Below are 27693 nucleotides of genomic sequence, written 5' to 3' on the forward strand. Positions count from 1 at the left end.
CAGAAGCTGGCTTCACATGCGACGGGAGATTAAATATTGCAATGCGATATGGGCTGTGGCAATCTGAGGCGTGCAGCCGGTATTGTGGAAAAAGCCAGCTGGGGGATTGCCTGTTATCAAGGAAAAGATGCGAGATATGATTGCGACAGAGCGATACAAAAGAATGGATTTGCAGCGCAGGTGTCTCGAGTGGTAAATTGATGGAGGGAGGATGAAAGAGAGTGATGGACAGAAGAGGATAGAAAGAGAGAGAGAGAAAGAGAAGTTAGGAAGAATAGCACATTAAGGGAGATCATTGGCTGTTGCTGCTGTGTGGAAAGCTGCGCAATTCCAGAGAAATGAGGGCCTCTGAGGAGAAGAATAGGAGTTGGTGTGCATGGCTGCATCCACAGTGAACAGTGTATGTGTGTGCAAGTGTTTGCATAAGCATGGTGGGTGCATGGGGAGAGCATAGGTCTATTAAGAGGGATTTCCACCTGACTGGCCTCAGCATCATCTCAATGAAGAACCTCTGCTTCCAATTATCCCACCACTACCCAAGGGACCGAGAGAGGGAGAGACAGACAGAGAGGGACACACAGCACATGTGCAGACAAGATGACCGTATATAGGAGAAGAGTGGAGATATTGTAATGTGGAGATGGCGGTGTTGAAGAGCAGGTTGAGGGAGAGGCCAGAATGTGAGAAGTAGGGAGGTGCGTGGGAATGCATCAACTCCAACCGTGAGCCCGAGTTCAGCGAGGATGAGTCACGGTGAGAAACCCCTTCATTGGGCTACGGCTATAAGGATTCACGCTAACACACTCACGCGGTTTTATTGTTAATTTAAACATTTCCGTGCGTGTTTGTGATCTGCACCAAATATATGCTTGTTTACAGCTGTAAACAGACAGAGACTAAATCAGGTCATTTCGTCCTTTAATCTTATTCAGTGAATGTCTGTGTGTGTGTGTGTAGGTGTGTGTGTGTGTGTGTGTGTGTGTGTGAGAGAGTGGATGTTCTCAGGGTTGGAAGGTAAGGACAGTGCTGATGCAGCTGATTTTCCCCCAGAATGAGGGAAGAGAGGGGTGGTGAGAAAAATAGATACAGCAGCAAGATTTTGATGGCTGAGGAGAGGGGAGACATTAGCCAATAAATGATGGGTGGTAAAGGAGAGACAGGGAGGGAAGGGAGTTGAATTGCATAGTTGAGAACTATGTGTGTATTTCATGTGTTTTTGTGTGAGTATTCTTTCTCTACAGGACCCTGTGCAGCTATAACTTGTCAGTGGTCAAGGCCAGGGGCTGATGGTCCGTTGTGCTCTGAAAGCTCTAATTCTCCACTGACTGCCTATAATACTTACAGAAACGCTAAGAACTAGTGCCCAGTCATTGCAACACACACACAAATCGTTCCAGTTCCAGCTCTTCAATGTGTTTTTGGCAAAAGGAAAATATTATTATATTGCTAAATTAGGCTCTTTTTTGAAGAAGAAAAATGCACCATTGGATCTAAACTGTTGCTGCTCAGTGTGTGTGTGTGTGTGTGTGTGTGTGTGTGTGTGTGTGTGTCTGTCTATGACTCATCGTTGGTTCTACTTACAGTGAATAAAGCTGACCGTGTTGCCTTGTGGAGGTTAAAATGGCACTCCATTCCCACACTCATGATTTGATTCCTCCAGCTAACAGGGAGACTTTCACAAGCAATTAGACTGTGTATATCTATCAGCCGTCTTATCCTTTATTTTTTTGGTAAGCTGTAATGTGCCGCGTCACTTTGCCCAAGGGAGTGATTTGGCCTTGATGGAGCTTTATGGTTAGCCTTCAGTGCTCTCAATTTCAGTTTAAATGTGTGTAATTTCGAAAGCCTGCAAACGTGTTACCAGTAATGTTCGTGGTCTTTGCAGGGGATGAAGACATTGCAACCTCTAATATGCTTTTACTAAATAATTTGGACTTCATGATTCACCCTTTTCCTTTAACATATTTATGCTGTTTTTTTTTCTGTTCCACATTGTCCAGAAAGCATGCAGCTCCACAACAAAGGTCAACCAGAGGCAGCTGCTATTTGCAAATCTCATACTGTACAAAGCTTCCCGCAGATCCCACAACTCAACAATATTTCAAACACGACTGACATCTTTTTGAATGGAACGGGCTAATTATTTATGTCTGCCTTGTGAAGAAAGACGGGCGGTAGCGAGCAGTCGCTCGTTATTAATATTCATACGTGTGTGACATCACAAGGTGTTTGCGCATCGCGGCTGAACAGCATGGGTGGGAGAGTCTCTCAGATGTCACTGATGCTGAATGCTGATGGTGGGATAATCAACCGCAGTCAGCGCCAACTGAGAGACAAACCGCAGTGAAGTCATTAACAAACCAACGTCTCTAGAGATGGAGGGAGAGGGAGAGGCTGGTATAAGGGAGAGTGGAAGGGAAGGTGAGAGAGGGAGTGGGTGGAGAAAATATCAACAGTGACTTCTTGAGGAGATTTGAACAGAGAAAGTAAGAACGGCTAAATAGAAGTTTGTGCGTCTGGGGGGTTGGGGGTTTGGGGGGGGGGGGGGGGGGGGCAGCATTCTATCACTGTTAAAACAGTGGTAGAATGCCTTACTCATCAGCTGAGTTCATTTTGGGGCCATAAAAAGACACAGATGGCAATACAGGACTGATTAGCTGTCTTTTGCTGTGCAGAATAGCTCAAGTCATCACGGGCTAAATGAAAAGATGTGTGCATGTGAATGAGTGGAGGAGTTTTGGAACGCTATCAATAGCTTTACCAGAGATAAGTGCTCTATAGTCCTAAATTGTATCTGTTTCAGCAATCTAATTCTACACACAGACACACACGCGCACAACTTTATCCCCCCCCCCCCCCCCCCAAAGTGTTTGCGGGTCAGTGAGTGAGTGAGTGATGTGATTGGTTTATCTTCAGGCTATCTGCACTCCATTAACAGTGTGTTACATTGCACCTGATGCTATCTGCATCAACGCCATAGATGCCTGCAAGGCAAAGCAGGGGGCTTTACAATCTCCCTGAGTTAGTGTACACACAGAATATTCAGCTGATAATGAAAGAGCGTAAATCGATGCATAGAGCTCGAATGACTATTTATGTACTTCAATACTCGACAATGCTTGTTTTGATGACAGATGTGATTTTATGTACATGCATAAAAAAAAAGTACAGTCGATATGTAATACAGCTCTGACCGTAGGGGGCAAGTGAGAAAGTTGCAGTCTTTGTTCATTTGTTCCCCGGTTGTAGGGACATAAGTCAATTACACTCGCAGCAAACAAATCAAGGCTGACAAATTAAACAAGGTGACGTTCAGAAGTCCATTGTGTTTCCCTCTGCTCCGCTCAAATTGCTTTGTAATAATCCTCGGGCAGAAAACAATTAGGGAAAGAATAAAAGTAATTCAATGTCGTGCCACTCTCGGTCCTGGGAAAGTGGCAAAGCTAAATGGTAGCCATGAGATATGCCGTTGTTTACTCGCCGCATCGTTGCGCAGGTCTGTCTGTTTGTATGTGTGTGTGTGTGTGTGTGTGTGTGTGTGTGTGTGTGTGTGTGTGTGTGTGTGTGTGTGTGTGTGTGTGTGTGAGTAGATAATTATGACACACAAGGATGTAGTCATTGATCAAGGAGAGAAGAAGGACAGATGTAAGAGAGCCAGTTGTGAGCAAACAAGCAACGAGGTGAAATGAATCTTAATATTAAACAGCTGCCCTACATTTGAGATATTTAGTTATGTACAAGATATATGTTGTATTAAAGTGTTTCTGCGATTGATATTACCTTTAAACATATGACTATTATCTTTAAATATTCATATAGGTCAGAGTGTGTTTGGTTTTAGTTTCAGTGTGCTGCACGGATGAATAATTACCGACACTAGTGTTAGTCGTAGCAGTAATCATAGTTGTTGTGTAGACTCATCAATGCAAAAATAATACTAGCAACAGTAGTGCGAAGGTCCAGTTATGCCTAAATAAACAGGTCATTTAACACAGATCACAGAGAAAGAACGGAGAATGTGTTGATGAGTCAGCCTTACACGTTTTGATGAGCAGCAGACAGAGTCGGCTAAGTGTAGTTTTTGCGAGGAGTGTGGCAGGATGGAGATATGAGTGATAAGAGAAACAAACAAACAAACCACTAATGTACACTTAATGCGACGGCTGAGTGAAATGCTGCCTTCCCAGAATCTTTCAGATTGAAAAGATGTGTCATTTAATCAAGTGCAGCCGTTTGCCAATTAGCAAAGCACAAAACCAATCCCTCGTTCACCAGCTGAGGCTTTTCATTGTAAACTGCATCTTCCTCTCTGACTCATCCTCTCCGTCCGCTGACTTCTATTTGACCGTATACAGACAAACATAATGTGGTCAACCATGTCCAGCAATTTAGAAAGACGCCTGCAAAACTCAGATAACAATATTGTTATTGTAAAAGGCAAATCACCATATCTACCTGAGTCAGCGGATAAATCTGATATGTGGGCAGAAATTAAAAAGTCTTTTTTTCATGGTTCGTACCAATAAGGGGAAATGTAAATGCCAAAGCATTCAATTCAGACAGTAGTGGGGATTCGTTTTTTAGCAACAGTTTTGGGAAAAGCACCTGTTTCAACATCAGGAGTATTACTGTCCTCTCTGGAAAGCAAGGTCCATACAGGGTTTTTCAGTTTGGTTTGAAAAAAACTTGCCTGACCTGCACAGAATAAGATTGCTTATTGCTTGGGAATGAGATCTTAATCAATTTCAGATGTTGTCATATGCAGGTGTCCACATAGTTTTGGTCATATACTGTGTAATGTGTTAATTGTTCATTTAATCTATCTATGGGTATGGAGCGTATTTGCATGTATGTGCATTACTGCATGCCTGCACTGCAAGGCAAAATCTACGCCATTGAGGTGAGGTTCTTAGTCTATGTTCACGATTTCATAATTTGCACTGACATCTCTTTCTCTCTCTTTCTCTCTCTCTCTGATCTTCAGTTTCTCCATCACTCCGCAGAGGGATGCCACTAATAAACTCCAAAACAAGGCTGGGCAGAATATCTGATTAGAAGGCAGGGCTAGCAGGGATACAGTGACCGATGGAACGCCCAACCAATGCCATTTACATTCTACCCGTCGCTCTCCTTTCATTCCTGTAGCAATGATGATCAAAGAGCAGCAGAGGGAAGGAGACAGCGAGGGAAATGAGAGAGGAGGAGGAGGAGGAGGAGGAGGAGAGGATGGCAACGGTGTATTTGTATTTGTGTGTGTGCGTATGTGTGTGTGTGTTACTCAACTACAGCGCTGGTACTGAGCTAGAATTAGCTGCAGGCTCTCACAAACACTGCGTTACTCATTTTCCATTTGTCTTGCTTCTGCATACAGTCAATAAGCTCTGCTTTAGTCTTAATTATGGCTTTTTTGGTTTGGAGACCAGATTCATCTGCTCTGTTTTAGTCCTCAACATCTCTGCACTGCCATGTATGTCATTTCTCTATGATTTATATCCATAACAGTACGTTTACAGCAGAATGTAGAGTGATAACTTTCACCTCTCCAACAACAGTGCAACTGGTCACATGCAACAAGTGTCTAATTACATGCCAGACAAATCCTTTTGACACAGGGTGTCTATGTACGTGCACGTGTGTTCGCACGACATGTGCGCTTTCTCCATTATCACGTTTCACGAGGTGTTTGGATAACTAATTTGACTGCTATGCTCCGTGTCTCCCAGGGATGAACAAGAGAAAACAAAGGGAAAGGGTGAAATCAAGGAAGAAAAACGTGACTGCAGCAACACTGAGGAAAAAAAACAGCAAGATCAACACAAGCTACAAAAATATGCCAGGGATTTGCTTAAGCCGGGAAACAAATGGCGCACAAGGAGAACGTCTGTGCTTCACAGTCCAACAGATTACAGCTAAAGGGAATGTATTTCCTCTGTGTTTGGCCTTGTGGTTAAGGGGGGCAAACACCATGCCACCGTGTTGATTTGGTCGGTTGTCTTTCTTGTTGGTTCTTTTTTTCCTGCAGTGAGAGTTTGTGGCAAATGTTTTTTAAAAATTGGACCAAGTCCAAATGCCGATTCACAATGTGGCAAATAAGTATTACATATTGTTTGCCATATCAATCTTTTTGAGCTATTTAGGTCAGTTGTCTATTTCAGCAAATCATTTTGGCCACCATTTTTGGAGTTTTGTCAAAAATAGAGTATTCATTTCCCACAAAGTATCTACTATATGTAGAGAGAAGTGCCTTTTGGATGATTTTATTGTGAGGAGAGGATTTGAAGTCTTAAAAAGAAGGCCATGCGATCGGTGTGTGTAAGTGTGTGAGAATGAGCATTAGATTAGATTAGATCCTGATGGGCCGGCATCAATAATATTCCTGTGTTTTTTTAGTAGATTAATGTCATTTATTTCACCCTGTTTGGCTGTAACACATTTGTCAGCGAAGACAAACAGGAAGTGGGCTGCAGGCCCGCCAAGTCTTCCCTCAAATATGACTGAAATTGCCCAGCAGGTAGACAAGTCCTCATTGTATCAGTGTGTCGTGTGCTCTGCTTGATGTGTGTTTTTTGCTTTTCGCTTGCAGGTATGTTCAATTTGGATGTTGTCTCACGGAGGCAAACCCTATTTGAACCAGTCACTATGGTGCCCTACAACGATATCGTCTATTTTCCGACCACCAGATACATATTTGAGGAAGACATGATTATCATCATACTTGACTACAAAATTGCAGAGCATGTTATATTGTTTGGAAAAAGTAATATAAAAGAAAAATTGTACGCTGCGGGTAATGAGTATTGGAGAGCATTTTTCAAATGTTTAAGGCTCTAGAGATGTTTATGAATTTTTGGAAAGTGCTTGAGAGCATGCTGATAGGTGTGTTCATCACTACTTGTGTATGAGCAAAGGACAGCATTTATATACAAACAGCATAAATATTACCACTGACTTCAGTTCGAAGCTTTGAATATCAAACCCAGAACTATAAATCCCTGCAGAAAACAAAAAAGCAGCTTTTTTTTTAATCAAATAATCTGATCACCCTGATAAACTGCAGATTGCCGGTGCTTCAGCATGGAACAATGGTTAAACGACTGCTTTGGCATTATTAGCTATGGAGAGAACAGCAAACATACAAGAATGTGGCAAAGAGCTGTGTTACTCCAAGAACTATAACATTTAATGCATATTGTTGTGTACTCTTTTGCTAAACAGTCACTACTATTTAATCATCATTGACCTGCAGTACTGTGATAGTGAAAAAACAGGTTGTCCATGATTAGTTAAATTGGGATATTATTAGCAGTGAAACCGTCTGTTAGCCCTTATCGTAGCTCCATTGTATCAGAATAATGAAAAAAGATCTTTGAAATGCATCCATCTCCACTGAGGTGAAATGTGAAAATGTAAAAAATTGGACATTCCCCAAAACTGTGGCTACCGTGCATTTTGTTCAGAGGCACAGCAGACACAGTTTTCATTTCAATTTCTGAGATTGATCAAACCAAAATGACTGGAAATCATGCAAGTGAAAAATCCCCCAGTCTGCTATTCTCCCTCCACAATGTTAAGACAAGACATGCCCTACATGTTCAGATAGCTGCACTCTCCTACTAATGACTTGTACTGCGCCTTAGGTATTGCAATCTTAAAATTGTGACTGACGTGATTTTGCAGAAGTTGTCACGCAAATCAACAAAATGAATTCCCTGCAGTGAGAAAAGCATAACATCCGCCTCCCACCGTCCCTTTTGTTCGGTGGTGTTTATCAATTTATATCATGAAATGATTGGCTTTTTCTTGCTTCATGTCATATTACAGTATGTGCTAGTGCTCTGTACATTGAATACCTGTCAAGATCAACAAAGTACTACACGCATTTAAATAGAAATATTGCAAATCAACTTGTGCTCAAAATAAGACAGCTTTATCTCAATATATCTGATCTGCCCAAGTCTAATTCTGCTTCATCTTCATCTGCTTGCATGGGCAACAATCTCAAGCTACCCTTATCACTTTCTAACAAAATCAGCCCTTAGTTTAAAGTATAATATTTCAGTCAAAAAAGGTTCACATGTATAACATGTTTCAGGCAAAAGAAAAGTAAGAACTATGTCTTTTTTGTTGTTGATTTTTTGAGGACATGCATTGGCTCAAATATTAGCAGGGAGCACTACATGGGCGTATCATATACGTCTATTTTTAGTGATTATGTTTTCACCCCCGAAGGTTTGAAACGGCCCAACAGGCTCGCCTCCCAAACATTTGGCGCATTTTTTTGACTCAAGTGTGTCGCCAAGCCCAGAAGGGCTAAAAATGACACATCTTTTAGGAGGGTTGCGCTGCATATTCAATCTCTTATCTGAGCAGGAAAACATTTCATGTCATGCTGCCGCTGAAGTGTATCCTGTTAAGAACATTGATAGGCCCGGGGACGGAGGAATGTCAATAAGCAACACACACAATGAGTGATACACAGGATTTGGCATATAAATTCACTGCCATCTAGTTGATTATTTCTCTAATCTGGGGTTACGGGGCCTAATAATTCTGCCTCACAGGTGAGTTGATGCCATAAATCTCAACGTCGTTTCACTTTTTCCCAGCATGAGATGATGAAAAACAAACTATCACTCTTCCTCCTGTTTTTAGCAGACTGTCGTTAAAGCTGGCGTTGATAAGTGGCAGTCTCTCCATTAACAACCCAGACTCAAAGGGACCATAAATCCTACAGTGTGTGTGTGTGTGTGTGTGTGTGTGTGTGTGTGTGTGTGTGTGTGTGTGTGTGTGTGTGTGTGTGTGTGTGTGTGTGTGTCTGCTTGCACATGTCCGTGTGTATCTGCATATGCGTGTGTCGATGCTGTTGAAAAAAGATGCCCAAACGTGAGCAGCGCAAACAAATTAAACTATGCAGCCTTGGAGCCATAAATTCTCGCACACAAACAGTCAAACACTCCTCTTCCTCCTCATTTGGATATGTACTCTTCGGCATTGATGTCGCACAGCATGTTAACATACTGAACAAGCACGTGCAGTTCAGAACGAACAGACAAAGAAAGAAACGTGTCTATGCCAACACACACTGAACGCATGTCCGCCACAGTGTTCACGTACTGGAGTCAACCCGCCAAGTATGTGTTGTGGAGAGATTGAAGGCCGATGCCGTCACTGACGAAGAATCACTGCCGTGGCAAGTGTTCAAGGCAGGAAGTGCTGTTGCACGTCACCCGCTCTCACCCTGACCCGCAGCAGACTTTGGTTCTTTACCAGCTTGACTCATTAATTAACAGTGTAAAGGCTCACACATATAGTATGATACATGCACACACATGCCGGAGGAGCCTGGGGACTGAATTCAAATGAGCGTTGATCCACCCACTCACTACCATATAATAGTCTGTAGAAAGTGACTGGCATGCACTTAACTGAGAAGTGATGAAATAAGAAATCATAGCTGCTCTAAAATGAGGAGCAATCTCCCATCGCATCTCACCCATCAAGTTGCAATCTTCAAATTGCTTGACGTCCAAAATCCAAAGGGAAGCATTTTGCATTATATAAAACAGAGTAAATCTGTATACAGATAATGTCTTACATAGTCCCTTGAATATCTTCCACAATACTCTCTTTTTCAAGTATTCCTTTACAGTCTGCTTTCAAGGTCTTTTTTTGGAAAGGCTATATACGCAGCTCAAATCAAAACTTTGAACTACAAGCAGAGGCAATATGAAAGCACGTAAATACGATTTTTACCCTCCAATGCATATACTGTACAGCCACTTGTGCTCCCCAGTGCTTGCCAAAAAGCAAACACCTTTCCGAAAAACCGTATGTGTCTGAAAAATTACAATTTTCCAGCCCACTGCCTTTTAATCCGTGCTTAAAAGCGTGTGTTTATCTGTGTGCTTGTGAGTGTGCTCGGTGTTCATTTTATCTGTATTCCAATAAACCTTGATTTTTGTTGACACTGATTCAGCTCGCTGGGATGGACTGCACACTAGTCTAGATCCCCTTTTGTAAGCATAGCTGAACACACACATGCACCCTGCCTCGCTCTTCCTCCTCCACACACAAATTCATAGTGTGACACTCGCAGCACTGACGGCTGACTGTAGTGTTAATGCCACTCCCCGGCACCATGCGCTAGTGCTCCTTATTTAGGTCCTATTGAGCCCGTGGGCTGAAAATCTGTCCCTTTCACGCCTCCTCCTGCCTCTCTCGCTCACTTCCCCCGCCCCTGCCAGACTGCCAGGCATTAAGTTCCTCAGTTCCATCACTCAATCACTGCGAGGAAGGCATGTGAAGAAAGATGCCGTCACACACTCCAACAGCTTTTCCCTCTGCTGAAATGTACTCAGCGGTTCCCAATTGGCAGTTACAAGGTGAAATGTGACACAACATTTTCAAAAAAAGATTGCTTTTTACAAGTAAGAAATGTGCGCTCTTGTACAGAGTGAAAGTGAGTGAGCTGGTAGAGGTTCAGTGTCTCGCTTCAGGTCAAGTTGGCTGTTGCTTTAGTCATGGGAAGTTTGTCAGTTTGACATCTGTGATACTATACCACCGGCCCTGTTTACACCAGGGTTACTGGTGTCGAGGAGGAAGTTAATTTTACTACGACCAGATAATACTTTTACTACATAATTTAATAAAAATCTATTGCGAACACCAAAAATGTTGACAGCCCAAAAATGAAATTGCTAGAAGGGGATTTGAAAGGTTAAATTGAGGAAAATGTTAGGACCACAACAGGGATTTCAAGAATTGGCAGCTATAATGAATGCATACTTTAAAGGACTTTTATACATTTTATTTAAGATGCCACAATTTCCACAACTTATATTTGTACGGTTGCACTATCGTCATGGGGTGCAGTTGGACAACTTTGTAAACGGTCCATTCAAATGATGCATTCAAGGATACTCCATCACATTTATACGCTATGCTGTTAACATTGAGTAATTCCATGGCATTTCTGAAAAAGGTAATGAAAGCGAGAGGGGAGAGGCTGAGGACTCAGCAACATTTTTCATTGAATTGAACAGTTACAGATTAGAAAATGTTGATATATCTGAACACACTAGTTTAACACCATTGAAAATACGTATTCAGAAAACAAAAATGCATGCTGTCCAACAAAGTTGATACATAAAAAAAATCATAATTTTAGCATGAAAGGGTTTAAGGGAATAGGAAATAGCCTTTCTTGCTGAGAGTTAGATAACAAGATCCATGTGGATCTCATGTTTTTGAGTAAATTAAATATGTACGATTTTCAATGACAAACACTTCTCAAACTGAAATGAACAGTACACAAACAGAAATGCAAAAACAGAAATGATGTGGTGATGAACAAGAGCCAGGCACAGTGTGCAAACTCCCCAACATGTGTTGTCACAGTGCGGTTGCCAGGCTGTGTGAGTCGGAATGATCCAGAGAAGTTTATTAGGTTTGATTTCACTTCCAGACTCAAGAGTGTGTCGGGGAAGGAGAGTGGCCATCCGAAACAATTTTTTAATAGCAAAAGAGAAAAACGTTAACATGCTAATGCTGTTGAGATGAAGCAATTTCATAAATGCATAATATCATATTGCAAAAAAAAATGGATAAGCACATTTTTTTTTAACAACTTAAGTCAGCAATAAATATTTAACCCTGAGGTTAGTTTCACTGCGGTTGAATTGCTCCCTGTGTGAAGTCACTGATAGCTTCCACAACACGTAGGGAGCAGGATGGACTTAACCACTTCATCACTTCACTCCTGCTGGAAATGCAACGCTTCATTAACAGCAATCAATTGCCGGCAGCAGCTTGAGCTCGCAATTTGGGACATACAGTACATCACTTATATATGTATACGCGTATACGTGTCCTGTTTCTCCCTTTCAAAACAATGGAAACTTCTGTCAAATTCTCTCTCTGCTTCCCAGCTGTCAGTCAGGATCTGCAGTTTAATGAAATGCTGCAGCAACAGACTGACTCAGATATGCATTTCCTGAGGAGTGACTGTCACTCTTAAAGCAACTGCTGCAGGAGCACACACTCAAACACACAAATGCATATATATATATATATATATATATATTTACTGTGGAGCGAAAGCTCACACGTATATAGCTGAACTGATTTGTAAGCCAGCATTCTCCTGATAACAATTTGTTGTGACAGCAAGGAATAAATGAATTGATAAATAAACAAATCTAAAAGTCACTGCTTTGAAAAAGGAATCAAAGGTGATCAATTGAATGTGAAGAGAGGCGAAATACTCCATTTTTTGATGACTTCTTGAGATTAAACAGAATATGCCAAGCTCTACAACCTATAGCGTGGTCTACATGAAAGGCTGATCAAAAGCAGCAAAAGCAGCATGCAGGACACTAAATGGAGAACAGGCAGAAGAAATAAGACACGGAAAAAAAAAAAATAGGTGAGGAGGAAATGAGGGGAGGTTGAGAGAAAACGGAGGAAGAGGAGCAAGAGAGATGGAAAGAAAATTGCTTTCGACACAAGCGGCTGATGAGAGCAAAGGGAGGGCAGAATTATCATACTTGCATCTCAAAAAATGTGCTAAAAGGGTGTCTGTTTTGTAGATGGGGGTGCGAATGTAAATAGACATGCATGTCCTGACAGACTGTTGTTGGCAGGTGAGAGCTGCTTCCAGACTATTCCCAGCATCTCCAAACTCACTCACACAGACAATGCAAAAGAATGCCTCCTTTGAAGAGAGAGGAACTCTGGTAAAAGACTACACTAGCAGAATCTAAAGGAGATCTATGTTCCCTACAAGCCCCCCCCCACCCCCCTTTCAACCTTTTCCCCCCTTCTCTTAAAATTCATTTTCTTTCCCCTCACTTATTTTCAAAGCGCTTAGACGGAGAGAGTGGAACGCTTCCCCCCCCCCCCTGTCCCACTGGAGCATCAATATACAACAGAGCCCAGAGGTCCAAACAGGAGAAAGGCTGAGGAGAGCAGCGCGCAACACAAATCCATAATGGATTTTCTTTTCTCTTTCATTCGCTTCCTGCGGGGAGATGCAGTGGAGGCACCGCTGGCACAGAATGAGAGGCGCCGGTAGAGGAGGGGGCAGAGAAGAGGTGAGAGAGCGACAGAGAGAGAGGTGTCGGCAGGGAGAAGCAGAGAGGCCGTCAAGAGACTCCAAAACAGTCTCAATAACAAAAGCCCTAACGAATATTTCTCTCATCTCATCGCTGGAGGGCTCGCGTAACACATGATTTACACCGTTTTGCAAGGACAAGCTCAGACCAGAAGGTGACAGGAATTAAAAGCTTTGGTGTAGCTTCAACTGATTAGATGCAGAAATTGCCGCTAATTAAGCCTGTAAGTGAGGGACTGCCAAGAGGTCTGAGAGATATTAGGGTGCAAGCAATTCTATCCCGAATGACATAAATACATCAGTGAATAGCAGCTCTGTGGCTGCATCTTATATTTGCAGCTATTACAAGTGGAATTATGTCTCTTTAGATGGCCATTCATCCTAACAATACTTATTTGAAAATGGATGAAAATCTTAGTGAGCAGGAAACTCTGCAAAACCAGAGAGCGTATTTCAGTATGCAATGTTAGCACATGCAGTGCAGCCCTTTCTGAGGCTGGTGAATTAACTGTTGAGGATGGCACTGTTGATTCAGAAATTGCCTGTATGAGCCTTCACACCCAAGTGATCTTCATTTCATTTTGCTAGTAGCTCTGAAGCACAACATGTACCCAGAGTCGGTGAATAATTTCGGGTGCTTGTCACAGTGTCAGCAGAGTCGGCCTTGTGTTAGTCACCAAAGGATCTGCTTCAACCGCCTCTGAGTGCAACACCAGTCTCCAGTCTTACTTTATCAACACCTTTAAGTCCAAATCACTCTTATCAGGGACATTTTCAGTTTAATATGACTTGGATCTTAAATGAATGGTTTTGGCAATCAGTTGTATTGGTTACAAAAACTCCCTACAGTGATCAATGACATTTGGGAAAACAGTGACCTAACTATACCAAAATCTGATGGTAGGGAGGTTGTGAGTAAGAGTTTAGTCAAATTTAGTGAACCTAAAATGTCACTAATAAGCCTAAATTGTGTGCACGCTCAGCTTCTCTAAGTACGGGTTAAATCAGTTAAATCAGGATGTTTATCTGTAAAGTGTGATGGATGTTTGCAACAGACATGTTTTCATTCTCTCTCTTCCACAAAAGTTCCGCTATTGTGGGGGTTTGTTTGAAACCTGTCTGACTGTCTGAATCCTCGCTTTTCTTGGCCTTTTACTGGCAAGATCACAGCGTTCCCAGATCTCAGCCCTTTAGCCCCTCTCTGTTCTGCCTCAGCCTGAAGGCACCATGTAGAACTTTCATGGACTGCTAGTGTTGCAAAAAGTCTGAATCTGAATATGTAGACATAACATGTTTCAAAAGGCTGCACTCTCTTCTTTTTGATCTTTGTGATTACTATGAAAAAGAATGCCCTCTGAGTTAAAATAATCCAGAAGCAGAGTATACAACTGAGACCTTTCCCGAGCTTCAATGCAGACTGGTAGGCCAACATATGTAGTACATACTTCATGGTCTTCATTGCAAGTGGGGTGGGGGTTAACTTATTGGGTACAGTGTCATTACTACCAACAGGAATCATTTCCACAAGATGAAAATAACATTAACATTCTAGCAAATTACACATAACCTTCATATGTCAAATTGTTGACGACATATCTGAAACATTTGGTTTGGTAAACACATGCATGCAGTTAAAAAGCCTCTACCTTGTCCGCAGGTTCCCCGGGCTGGGTGGTCCGTCATATACAGACAAGATGTCAAAGTCCTCCTCGAGGGCGAAGCCTTGAAACACCAGCTGTATCCTGTTGTGCTCCGCCGCCACGATCACCCATGTACAGTTGGCGTAGTTAGGATAACCGTAAGGGTAGCCGGGGCTTTCTATCGTCCCATTGGGACTGTGTAGTGTGTAACTGCAGTTCTGAGCTGCGAAGAGAAAAAAAGAAACAGGCAGTTATTAAAAGGGTGTAAGGCGTGTTAGGACTCCTAGCAGAGTGCAGAAAGTATTTATAGAGTATGAAACCAAATAAAAGACACGCCTCTGCATCAAAAAACAGAAATTATATAAATCCACACTCACACTTAAGTGCACACCCACAGTCAAACCGCACCAATTGCTGCAACATCCATTATCACCTACAGCATGCAGCCTGAGCCATTATTACTGCAGTGCTAAATGGCTTTCCCTCACCCAGCTTTCCCCACCTCTACCACCTCCATCATCACACACTTGTTCACTCACTGGCCCTTTCACCACATTAGTAATAGGTCCCTATATTTGACATAGCTGGAGAGGGGAACATGAGAGGACAGGAGAGGAAGCACACACATGAGTACTACATTAATTCTACTCATCCTGCATTTTCGTCAGCAGCCGCTCAAACTGCCTTCAGTCTTAACTTGGAATTGTGTATGTGGCCATGCATCAGAACTGAGCTTTGGGTAGATGTGTGGAGTGGGAGCTATGAGTTGTGACTAATCCCTGAAGTGGAGTGACGTGTGATTGTGGTTATATTTTGTGTAGCATGGTTGTCAGGGTTGATGTATAATAATTGGTGTCTGCAAGTGCATGTATGGATGTCACCCTGCAGATCATAATCCACTCAATTAATGGTTATCTCCTCCAATCAAAAAAGGTGAATGTTGAAGTTATTTCCGTCTTCCAGACAGCAGTCGGTGGCAGACTGACAAGAGAGTAACATGTGAATACATTGGACAACACCACACACCATATACTGTAAGTAGCCTTATGTGCAGCTTTTAAACTAAGACAGCAGGGATGTAACATGTTCTGAATTAATTTCCCTTTGCAGAAGAAGCCTTAGGACCACACAAACCCTGCAGAAAGGCATGTCCTTATAGAGGGACTGAATTACAACAACATGCAAGAATACATGCTATTTATACAAATGATGTGTATTTTTTCCCTTTGTTTGCTTCAGCCACGAACCTGAATGATAATGCAGCCTGATTAAAATGTAATTAGGAGAATATAATTGGAGCATCTGTTATCTGCATAACCCACATTATTCAACAATACAAACACTTGCAGTCGATACGATTTCTGTTTTGTAAATTTGCATCCATACTCTTAACGGTGTAAATGTCTGGAATAAGTCAATGCAACGAAATGGGCTATGCTACCTGAGGGCATTAAGACAGGGCAATAAAAAAAAACGAGAATCTTGAGTAAACACACTGCAGCTTCGAAAGCATGTAAATCCCTCCAGGGGGAATGTTTATCCCGTATTCAATTCTTGTGAAACATACAGATTCTGTGCTACTTTGTATGCGCTCTCTGATTTGAAGAGCAATCCCACAGCTAAAAATCTCTTCAAATGTGCGCTCTGAGTTGTGCCTCATGTCTGAAAAACCTGCAGGGATTTACAGGTAATAAGGCGCCGCGCATCAACACAAGACAAAAGAAAGGATACAATTGGCCAATTTTCCTTCCTCTCAGTCTTACTATCAACCAAAATAAATAAAACATTGTTTTTAAGTAAGTACAGGGGGAAGAAGAGAATAAATTGCCAAAAAGGACACATGGATAATCCCTGGTTAGCGAGACGAGGGAACGCTGCATTTGTTTTCACAGCAATAATCGAGCCCGGTGTTTAAGATTTCAGGGGCTAAAAAACACTAACTGACACACACAATTGCACCCAAACAAACAAAAACCAATATTAGCTTCTTTTTTTTCCAGGCAGCAAAGCAAAAGTGTGTCACAATACGTTTCTTGAGTTGGGGAAAAATGGGTGACAGTGTCTGAATGGCATCAGTAAGAGCTGAATGATAATAGCATTTCCAGTCATCATGCTACTGTTGACTCCTCGGAGCCTGTCTCCCCCCCCCAAAAAAAAAAACAGGCAGCGGCCTCTTTCAGCTGTCACTTTTCAGCTTTTCAGCACTTCAAAAGCACTTGATCTCTTCCAAAAGATGCTAATGTTTGTGCACTTGAACCCAGGCCACTTAAAAACACCTCAGCAAGCTGTATAATGCTGCATGGTGAGTTCAGCTCTTTGTTTGCTGTGGAGATCTGCAAGTGTGACAATGAAATCTTTGGGAAAAAAATGTGGGAATACATGAATAAAATACTGTTAAATGTGATGTGAAAAGTAACTATATATGACCTAAATAGTGTATAGAATGCTGAAAATAACTGAGCAACATGGTGTGTATTCTTTCCCTGTGTCTTCTCTCAGTCCTCATCTTTAACAAGTAACAAGAGAGAAGAAAAAAAAGATCAAAGCGAAAGCTATCTCCATCTGACTTTTCATAAACGCCTTTAAATAGGCCCAGCAAGTTAGCATCCACCCTCCCAATTACCTTCAGGTCAATACTAATATCTAGGTAAAACCTCGATATCCACCTCTCACGCCTGATTTTCATATCTACAGCCTGGTCAATAATCTCCTCATCATCTCCTTCATTACCGGGCCTCTATCAGACAAATGCTAATCAATGGCTCATACAGCGGCTAATGTCAGAGCTTGATGGGGGTCAGAGTGGAACGTGAACCTCATGTACATATGCAATGAGTTAGAATGTCTGGGCTGAGATGAATCACAAAACAATACCAGGCAGGTTCAAGTAGCTAAATTGTTACTAAGTTTCAGGACGGACTCGAAATGCTATAGGGACGATCACGTGACCCTTCAGGTTTAAAAGGACAAATCCTTCACGTGAGATATCGATGTGTTTGGAGTGCAATAGCCCTCCACAGAATTATCCGCTTGAATGAAAAGCCTCACCAAAGGAGTATGTCTTTGCAGCTGAAGAAAAGCGCTTGATATCATCATAGTCCATGTGTTATTAGGAGACGGAAGATGCTCTATACATACTGATGTATGATCAACCAGGCAGGAAAACAGGCTCTGTGTTTTAACGGCACAATTAAGCGAAAACAATCATGACAGAGAATGAGAGTACTGAGTCTCCCAGTGCTCGACCGAATGCTGTTTTGAAGTATGAGCATCTGTGCCAAGTGACCAACTCTTAAATCGATAATGACGCACACAATCTGGGACAAAAGAATAATATAATGCTTTTAGAGAGCCTGCTGTTTTTGGCTGCAGCGAAAAAAGATTTTATCCATGCTGCAAAATAGATGGTCACAATTGAATGGGGCACAAAGCCGACACATCAAAGTTCACTTGAGAATGCACTTATGTGGGCATTAAGAAGCAATTTACAACATCACCAAGTTTGATTTTTATGTGACTCAGTAATAGCGGGTCTAAGTTGCCAGCTGCGTTTGCTGCACCGTGTAGTCTTAGAAGTGCGGTTGAGGTAAACCGAGGTACTGCAAGTCCACTCTCTGTGTTCTTTGAAAACCCAGAGCCTTTGGTTAAGTCGACCCTTCACTTTGGGCTCGGTTGAATTTAAGCCTCGCCCAGGGTGCATTATGAAATTAGCTTTTGGGAGCTGTTGGGAGCTGGTGACCCCTTGTGTAGCCCCTCAGTGTAAATCTGTAGGGAAGAGCCCAATCCTTCCATTGACCCCACTGACGCACCATAAAGACCCCATAAAGGTACTGCTGGCCGTGCTGTTTTAGCCCGGTAGACCCCCGTTAAAGTAGAAGGTCATATTGCTCAGGAAAACTCTTATGAATATGGGGTAATTGGAAATACGCTGGTTCAGCAATTAGGAAAATTGCCAACTGGTTCTAGTAGATAGCGTATTTTATCCTTCAGCATGTGTATGGGAACTGTTTGCACTGGCTTGTACTGGAATGTTAACTGTGCTTGATATATGTGGATGTTCAACAGATATGTTGTCCGCTGCTTAGCCCTCTCTGCCAATGGCAGCATCAGCTTGGCACTAACAAACTCCGGTGTGAACGCTGCCAAATGGGTGTACAGGGAGAGGTGTGACCTTGCCGGGGCAGCACTCCAGGTTCTCCATGCGTATGTGTGTGTGTGTGTGTGTGTGGGGGAGCTATTGTTTGCTTTGCCAGGGCAGTTGTTCAGTAGCGGGCACACAGAGCTGCGGCAGTGCGCCGTGACACTTTGATGAATCGATGGTCACTGTGCTGTACTCTGGCAGGACAGCAACCCCTCAGAGCGGAGGAAGGAGACAGAGAGAGACCAAAGGAGAGCGATAGAATGAGGGCTACGGGGGCAGACAGACACAAAGCAGACTGACTGCCTGACTGCATGCATGGACACATGAGAAAATAGATCTGGAAGACGTGAGAAATAATTGAGGCAACGGTGAGGTGAGGGACAAACATAGGCGGAATAAAAAAATAGCAGCGGAAAGGCAAAGAGAGGGAGGAATGAAAGTGTGTGATAAAGATCATGTCAGAAGGGCACCAAGAGGAGGAGCAACAACCAATAAGAGATACAGTAGAGGGGGGGAGTGATTTCTTTTTTTTACCTATTTACTGAATCTTGTTGCCCTTCTGTGCTTTAAGGTCACAGACAGCCAGTGTGACTTTCAAAGCGCTTAATCTGCAATGTTCGCGAAATTAGAGGTCTATTTCAAGGGATGCTTAATCAGTGCATTTGTATGTGTGTATTTTGTTAACGCGAGCGTGGAGTGAGACACACATGTCTGTGTATGGAGGTATCAGTTGTCTGCACATGTATAAGTGTAATCCCTATACCCTGTGCGGGTATAGTGTCACATGTCTGCACGTAACTCCTCTGCTGAGATGCCGTTACAGCTACAGCAACTCTCAAGGGGAGGATATTTCCTCTTTAGCGAACATAATCCCCCCATCACATTCACATAATACCATAAAGACACAAACAATACTTGCAATTCAAAACTGCAAATCTGCTTTCTGGGGTTTATTTACCCCCCCCCCCCCCCCCCCCCGCCTCAGCCTGATCTCTTCATTTCAGTCCAAGTTTGCCTTTGGACAAAAAGACAAAGATGCAGGGACCGTCTTGTTTTTGCAGTCAGTAATAGAAATGCCGTACGTCTCATGTTCCGCATTGTGAACACAACTGAAGAGAATAAGACTTGTTGCTTGATAAGGGCCCTCCAGAATTACAACAGTGCTGAACATGGAACTATGACATTGTTAATAAATGCGAGGATGCAGCTTGGAAACACAATATATTGAAATGATACATCAGTGCAACATGAAACTCTCCAATTGTTCCAACGTATGTATATCAAAGGAAACCTTGGTCACAAGAACCACGCACTCATCCATTAAATTGGACCATAAACTACCTCTTTCAAGTATCTCCCATCCTATAGCTAGAATACAGAGTTCAGCTCTTTCCTTATTCTCCGGAGAAACCATAAAGCCTCCATACATGTGGTCCATCAGGGCCTATACAAAATGAGAGGAAACGGTGAATAACTTCTCACCAAATAAGTGCGTCCCTTTGGGTTTATCGAGTAACAAAGCTATCAACTATCACATATAACCTACCCCATGAGTAAACTTCAAACAACCAACTGTTTTGTGTATGTGTGTGTGTGTGTGTGTGTGTGTATGTGTGCCAGTAACTGCCTCCCTGGTGGGAAGATAAACCCTTCCGCCCCATAGATCCTCTCAGCACCACTATTTGTCTCTTGACGTGTCAGCGCATATGCACGCCTTGACCGCATCATATCCGAATTAACCTCTAGATGGCCGCCATTAAAATGGAAATGGATGAGCTCAGCTATCACGCTCGCCTCCATACATTAGGCTAATGCCTGGGCCAGGACGACACCGTCTGCCATTACAGACAAGCCAAATGCAGTGGAAGGCACTTGCGATAGGCTTGCTCCCACTTAGCCCAGTGGGCTGAACGGTAAAAGCTGTTTCCTGCAAAAGGCCACAAAAATGGAGCTTGCATTTCCATAACGGTGCACAATCGAAGCTTGGAAATGCCTGCTGCTGCATGAATGCGTGGTATAAAATATTGATCTGTGTAAACACATACAGAGAGGACACTTAGGCAAATGCACACGTAAAAGCTTCTGCCACATCGTAGGGTCAAGGGTCTGTTGACGTCTATGTCAAAACACATAGTTAACACCTGCACTCATACACAAAAATGGGAGAAATGTGTGTTGTAGGAAATAAACAACACCTACGCGCAAACATGTAGCCAAAGATTAAAGCTTCAAAGACAGCGGCTGTATGGTAACGCGTAGAGGAGGCGCGCATGCAGAAATTCACTCTTGCACAAGTGCATGCACCCATTCCTCCTGTAGTCGTGGCTGGCTAAAGGGGCACAATGGAGCATGTGTTCTCTCAGACAGGGAGGAAGAGAAGGAGGGAGCCAGGCAGTTCCTTCCAGCTGGGTCATATTTAACCAGCAGCATCATCACGCCAGCCAAAACGACCTGCAACACAGCCACCCACACACGTTCAGCCCATCTCTACAACCAAGCCGGCATTTGCCCAGTTCAAACACTGCTTTGAGATATGATTTTGTAATCTCCACCGTGTTCCTTTCCTCGTTACCTCCTCTTCTTACCAGTACATATAAATAGCCCATGGTATGTTGGTGTCGCTGTGAATGACACAGCTCCTCAACAACCCACGCACAAAGGCCTCACGCTGATCAATATAAAATAGCCCATTCTGAGTCGAAGGCATGTTACGGTTGATGTCCTTCCGTTTCAGACAGACCCCTCACTTTGTGGGGGAGTTTATTCATCGCTGATACAAATGGGCCTCCCACACAAAACACAGCGGGGATAGATGCCGGATGAAACGTATACTTGTGCTTGTCGGCGCGTTTTTATGACTGTGTGTGCGCACGCATTTGGATTTGTGATAAGAGCTACAGCACTTGAATGCAGGCCTGCTTCCTAGTAGTCAGACATGGACATTCCTTATACTCTGTGCCCTGGTTTCTCCTCAACTGGAAACACTCTCCCAATGAGCCAAGAGGTATGTTTGGAGTTTTAGAATGAATTTACGCTGTTTGTTTCTAGATCTTTATTTTTTTTTTTTGCAGATAAGCCACACTGTGTAGTTGGATATGTCACATCATCCTAAAAGTACCTTCTTTTGTGTGAATGTTTTAAGCTGATTGGCTTTAAGCTTTCATTTTGTTATTTTCTTTTTGTAGATCAAAAAGCCAGTTTTACTGCACAGTGGTGGTTATTGCACATTTACCTCCCTGTGGTTTGCACACACACACACACACACACTTCTGCTCATACAGTACATCTAAATGTGCACAAACACATACTCATGGACACATACGTGCCTCCAATCATTTCAGTTTTCTCTTCCATTCTCCCAAGTACTTCTGAGTAGAAGCACAACCGGGTGTGCCACTAATGTGTGAAACACTGAAGGTCAAGTATCACCTCATTTCCATTCTGCTCACATCTGACAGCTGGGCCCTTTGAGTTACGTTAGACTGACCCTACGCTGAACGGCTAACATTAGTTCCATCCCGCAGTGTATTTGCGCATAAATTGCACCAGAAATCTGTTAAACTTACACTTTCTGACCAATCAATGGAATCAACAGGAGGTGGGGGGAGGTAATTATAAATGTGTTAAATGTACGACAAGCATGCTGATGTGTGTTAGCGAGTCGGTATTCATGAACATTTGATCCTCTCTGAGCAGTGTATATTAATCCCAGAGAGGAAGTGCTGATCCGAAAGGTCAGGTCATGACCGTCCCAGCAGGACTATTCCATCTATCACTGAGAGATGGATGAGCAGAAGCTGATCAATCAGCCTAACCTCAACTTACTGTCGCACACTTTAACCTTTCGACTCAGATCCTAACTGCCCCACAGGAAGGCTCGAGTGTCAACTGTTGACCACCATCATGATTAATGGGCTGCATGCATCAACCTCAAATGGATCATTTACTTTAGAGGAAATAAGTCTCTGCATAGTGCATTTTCTACAATGCTGACAGCATTAGATTGGGAATAGTTGCATTGGCAGTGTAAATTAAAGCCAATGTTGTTGTTTTTTTCAAGTATTAAGATAGTGAGAAAAACAACATACGTTGGCACTGAAACATCTGTTTCCTAATGTACTTCAGGGACAAGGTTGCAACAAGCAATGTTCAATTGATATTTCTCTCTTTGTTCCTTGATATCATTAATAGTAGCAAGCTTTATAGGTAAACACAAACATAAGATAAACAATTCCCAAATGTAATGTCAACATTTCTTACATATCAAAATGTCTTGTTGGTGTTTAGCATCTTATAATATGTCTATCTGAGACACTGCAGTTCGTGACTGCTTGACCGATAATGTTGTCCGGTCCATTTCTGTGGTGAAGACATCAGGAGGCACTTTCCACTCATTTCCACTCATTAGGAATTTATTTTCTCCCTGGCAGTAAAATACTTCACATGAGCCAGCACACAACTGCTGTAACGTTCAGTTAAACTGCTTTGGACACCGCAAACGTTGAGGGTGATTAACTCGAGCAGACACACTTTCCGACTGACTTTAGATTGAAGCTTGCTAGCCTAGGACTGTTAGGGCTGTTTCCACTCCTTATGCCAAGCTGAAAAATAAAAATAAAATAGTTTATAATAACCTCTACACACTCCAATTAAAGAGCGCATCAGATTTCCTTAACATGTTACCATCTTACTATAATGTCTTTTAAACTTTTTTAAGTTTCAGTAAACAACAGTTTGTATTCGGCCATTAACGTACAAGTAAATATGCTTTAGATTCTAAACTCGAAATGGACCTCACAAGTGTAGGAATGCATGAGGAGCGCACACACTCACTGCCTCTCCCCACATGATGACTCTGCCTCTTTCCCAGAAAAAGACCACTGACAGATTGCCTATACGTTGACTAGAGAGAGGAGCGGTACAGGAAAGGAAAAAAGACAAGGACAAGGACAAGATACCCCCTGCCCAGGATCTAATCTTCAATCTCTGGGATCACTGATATCTGATAAGAACAGTGTAAATTAGGAAGCAAAAGAACCCCCTGCCTGAGCTTTGTGTCTATACAAGACAGACAAGGCATCTACATCCGTCTCTCACTTTGTGAGGATTTACAGTGGAGCAAAGACCATCCGAATCAAGATCGAGGTCTTTGTCATGTAGCTGTTCTCCCACACATGGCTCAAGGAGATGTAAACCGTGGATTTGTTTTCTCTATTCATCTATTTTATTGATTTTCACCAGTAATTATCTCGTGAGGATTGAACATTGTTTCTCTTTTCCTGACATGTCTTGCCTCGCAGCAGTTGCACGCCTGTAGTAGCACATATTCACATCTTGGAGCTGCCCACTACAACCAAGTTGTTCTTCTGTCTTCTGCTGGGGATTGTGTGTAGGAAAATAACAACAACAACAAAAAGAATCATTGCTTACATATCCTTGAGCAAGGGACTTTGACATAACTCCTCCATCCTCTATCTAGTGTTTTTAATAGAGCTGAACTAATAAAAAGCTAATACTAGAACACAGAAGATCTCACAGGAGTATGTTGTGAATGTAAAGCACAGGCACTGCCAGAATAGAGCCACATTTAAATCCCCTTAATAACTAAAGCAGCCAAATACTGTATATGCATTTATTAATTTAAAGCAGCCCTAAGGGACATGCTGAAGGTGATATGAGAAGGAAGCATGGATTAGTCATTTGCTTTCCACAAGATTTTTCTTTTCTTGTGTCAAATTGGAACTATTTACATTGTAAAATGTGGCTTTGTCGTGTATATGCATCATATTTAAATATTTAATGAGAGTTAACTATTTTACTACTGCAACACCATAAAACGTAATAGATGAAATGACAGAGGAAGCAATTGAATTGTGCTAAAAATGAATTAGATGTACCTCATCATCTCGTTAAGTGCCACTTTAATCAAGAAATTCTGCAAATGCGCATCTGGCTATAAGTTCATAAGGTCTAATGGTCCAATTTGGCTAGCGTGTGTGTGTGTGTGTGTGTGTGTGTGTGTGTGTGTGTGTGTGTGTGTGTGTGTGTGTGTGTGTGTGTGTGTGCAGCTGCATGAAGGCATTCAGGATTTGTTGTTTTTGTTTGTGGGAAAGTCTGCATAAATTAGTGACTTAGTGTGTGTGTGTGTGTGTGTGTGATTCACTGTGTGGCTGCGACCAGTGTGACGAAGCACAGTGACAGAGCTCTGGCCATCTGGAGACAGATGACAGTTTGAATCACCAGAGAGGAGGATGGAGGAAGAAAGGGGAGGTGGCGGGATGGATGGGAGGGAAGGAGGACAGAGGGAGAAGGTACGGGGGGAAGACAGAGAGAAGGAGCAGGATGACATCAGCAGGTGGGTGAAACACACAAGGACGAAGGCATGGACACGCACACACATTACGTCTCTCAGTGGCCCGTTGAGCTATAGCTAATGACCTGCTTGTCAACACTTGAGCCTAATCAACTCAGAGTGAAACAGGGTGGCAACTCACAGACTCATCCAAACACACACGCACACACACACACACACACACACACACACACGTGCCCACGAGCTTACTTGCACGCTGTTAGTTGTTGTAATACGAGTCAGCTTGATGCCTGATAAGAAAATTAGCCTTCCAAATAGAAAATCACCCAGCGCTCAAAAGGCACAGAGAAACATAGGGCCCGGATTTTCTCTCAGCTTGCGGAAGCTTATCGCTCCTCTACTCCAACACTCGTCTTCCCTCTCTGCCTCTCATTTCCCCTCACACTTGATTCCGTCCTGCTGTTTAGCCGTGTTTCCCTCCCTTTGAAACCTCTTTATGATCTCCATCTTCATCTTGACCACCACTCTCCATCCCACTCCAAAGTTCTCTCTCCTTCGCTCAAGTAGGCAATGCGTAAGTGGCAGAGTGGCAATACACAACTACTTTGCATCCCAGACATTTTTTTTTTTTTTCCTGTGTCGAGTAAATAGATATCATCTGTTTCTCAGCTCCCATTCCGTCCTTTATTGCTCAGCGGTGAATGTAGAGAGCAGATGGGAGATGGGACGCAACAGAGCGTGCAGGTATAGTGGAGGATTTGAGATTGAGAGTAAAAGGCAGACATGTGGGAGAGAAGGGAGAAACAAAAGGGAAGGGAGAAGCCCATATGTTCATCATGAAAACATAGTATGAACAACATAAGACGCACAGTACTCTGTGTTTGCTAACTTGGTAGGACTTACAGGGAGTGTTCACAAAACTCCTAGACCAGCTTCCACATATCTTGAGCCAACATCTACCAAACATGCAACACGCTGTCTCTTACAATGTGGTGTTTGTGATCGACGTTAATCCTTGGTTAAGGATCCTAATCTCAGCAAATATGAGGCATGTCGCTATAATAAACTACCTAGCATAGGGCTGAGAGGTTACCGGTACCTTGGCGAGCATTGACCTGGACATTCCATTGAATGCTTCGAAGAAGAGGGATTCATAAAAACTCAGGAATGAATAGAGCTTATTATCATTCCCAATCAATCTGACCATTTTCTCAATTAATCATGGACGATAAAATCAGAATTCCAATAAGGACAATTTCACATCTTCAAATTGCTTGTTTAGTCAAACCAACAGTCCAAAATCCAGAGATAGCTAATCTTATATCTTCTAAGCTTGAACTACGTCATGTTGGGCATTTCCTTTACCTCATAATGACTTAATCAAATTAGTTGCAGATTAATTTCCTGTCTAATAACGTTAGCAAAGACATAATGTAGGAATACGACTGCTCTTTGTCTGGAATTCACTTTCACAATGCCTAAAACGTAGAAAAGTTACTTAATTCACTACAAAATGAACAGCAGAAGCCTTGCAATATGATCTCGTCAAATAGGGGTCTGGAGCCTGTGTCTAATTGAGGTCTCAAAGCCATGAAAACATTGGAGAAATCCCAATTTGAAGAGCCAGCTAGCCCTCCACTGAGGAGCAGCTGTTGCTGAGGCTGCTGGCTGGTGGAGCTGTCCCTGGTGCTGAAGAGAACTTCAGCTGCGCGGAGAACTCAGCTGCGCCTGTCCCTGCCCAGGGTGCTGAAAGTGTCACTCTACGGTGAGTTTGTGGCGATCTCATTTGTTACTGAAAGCTCCCGCTAAATTAGCCCATTAATAATTGTATTTCAATACACCAAAGCTGCAGTAAAAGTGTATGAGAAAGTCAATCGAAACTAATTGATTCTACTCTCATCTCGCATTGTATTCTGACGTGAAGTGAAGATATTAGATACTTCATTTCTAAAAGTGTTTCCAAATAGGTGTTCCCAATTAAAATTGTATCAGTTAGTTTTATGTGCCTGAAGGTTTTTATAATGAAAAAGTATGAGTTTGACTTTTTTTTTTTTGATTTGTGCAACTTCAAAAACGACTTTAATTCCAGGGTTTCTCTCACTGTGTTATTGCCTGGAAACTAATGCGCGCCCGCCCGCCCACATGCGCCTGTGCGCTCCTTATCCCCAAAACATCTGCGCACGCACACACGCGTTCGCCCTCTCTCTTTCTTCAGGAGCATCGTGACTGTGAGAATATAAGCAGATGTCATGAACCGAAAAAGATGAAAAGGAAAGGGGCATCAGGCCCTCCAGTCATCATAACATTACTGCAAGTTGCATCATGAGCACAACCCGGTGCCTTTTGCATAAAGGAGAGCGTGGCAGAGAAGGGGAAGACGACGACGCGTGATCTTGCGTGTATTTGGACATGCTGAGCGACTGTCTCATGCGCCGCTGACGAATGATCTAATAGGCCTACCGGTCGAGTTGGCGTGGAGAGCCGAGAC

At 42.7% G+C, this 27693-nt stretch overlaps 1 protein-coding gene across 1 annotated transcript in view; it reads right to left on the bottom strand.

Annotated features, from left to right (window-relative positions):
• The window catches only part of csmd2 (CUB and Sushi multiple domains 2), a gene marked incomplete at both ends in the record, with an annotated part of 202691 nt that overhangs the window by 172551 nt on the left and 2447 nt on the right, over nucleotides 1-27693 (bottom strand). Inside the window, one exon of the mRNA XM_079176438.1 lies at nucleotides 14758-14974. Coding sequence (XP_079032564.1) covers nucleotides 14758-14974 — 217 coding nt within the window. The remainder of the gene's footprint in view (nucleotides 1-14757; nucleotides 14975-27693) is intronic.

Source organism: Pholis gunnellus (assembly GCF_910591455.1).
Source record: "Pholis gunnellus genome assembly, chromosome: 16".
NCBI lineage: Eukaryota > Metazoa > Chordata > Actinopteri > Perciformes > Pholidae > Pholis > Pholis gunnellus.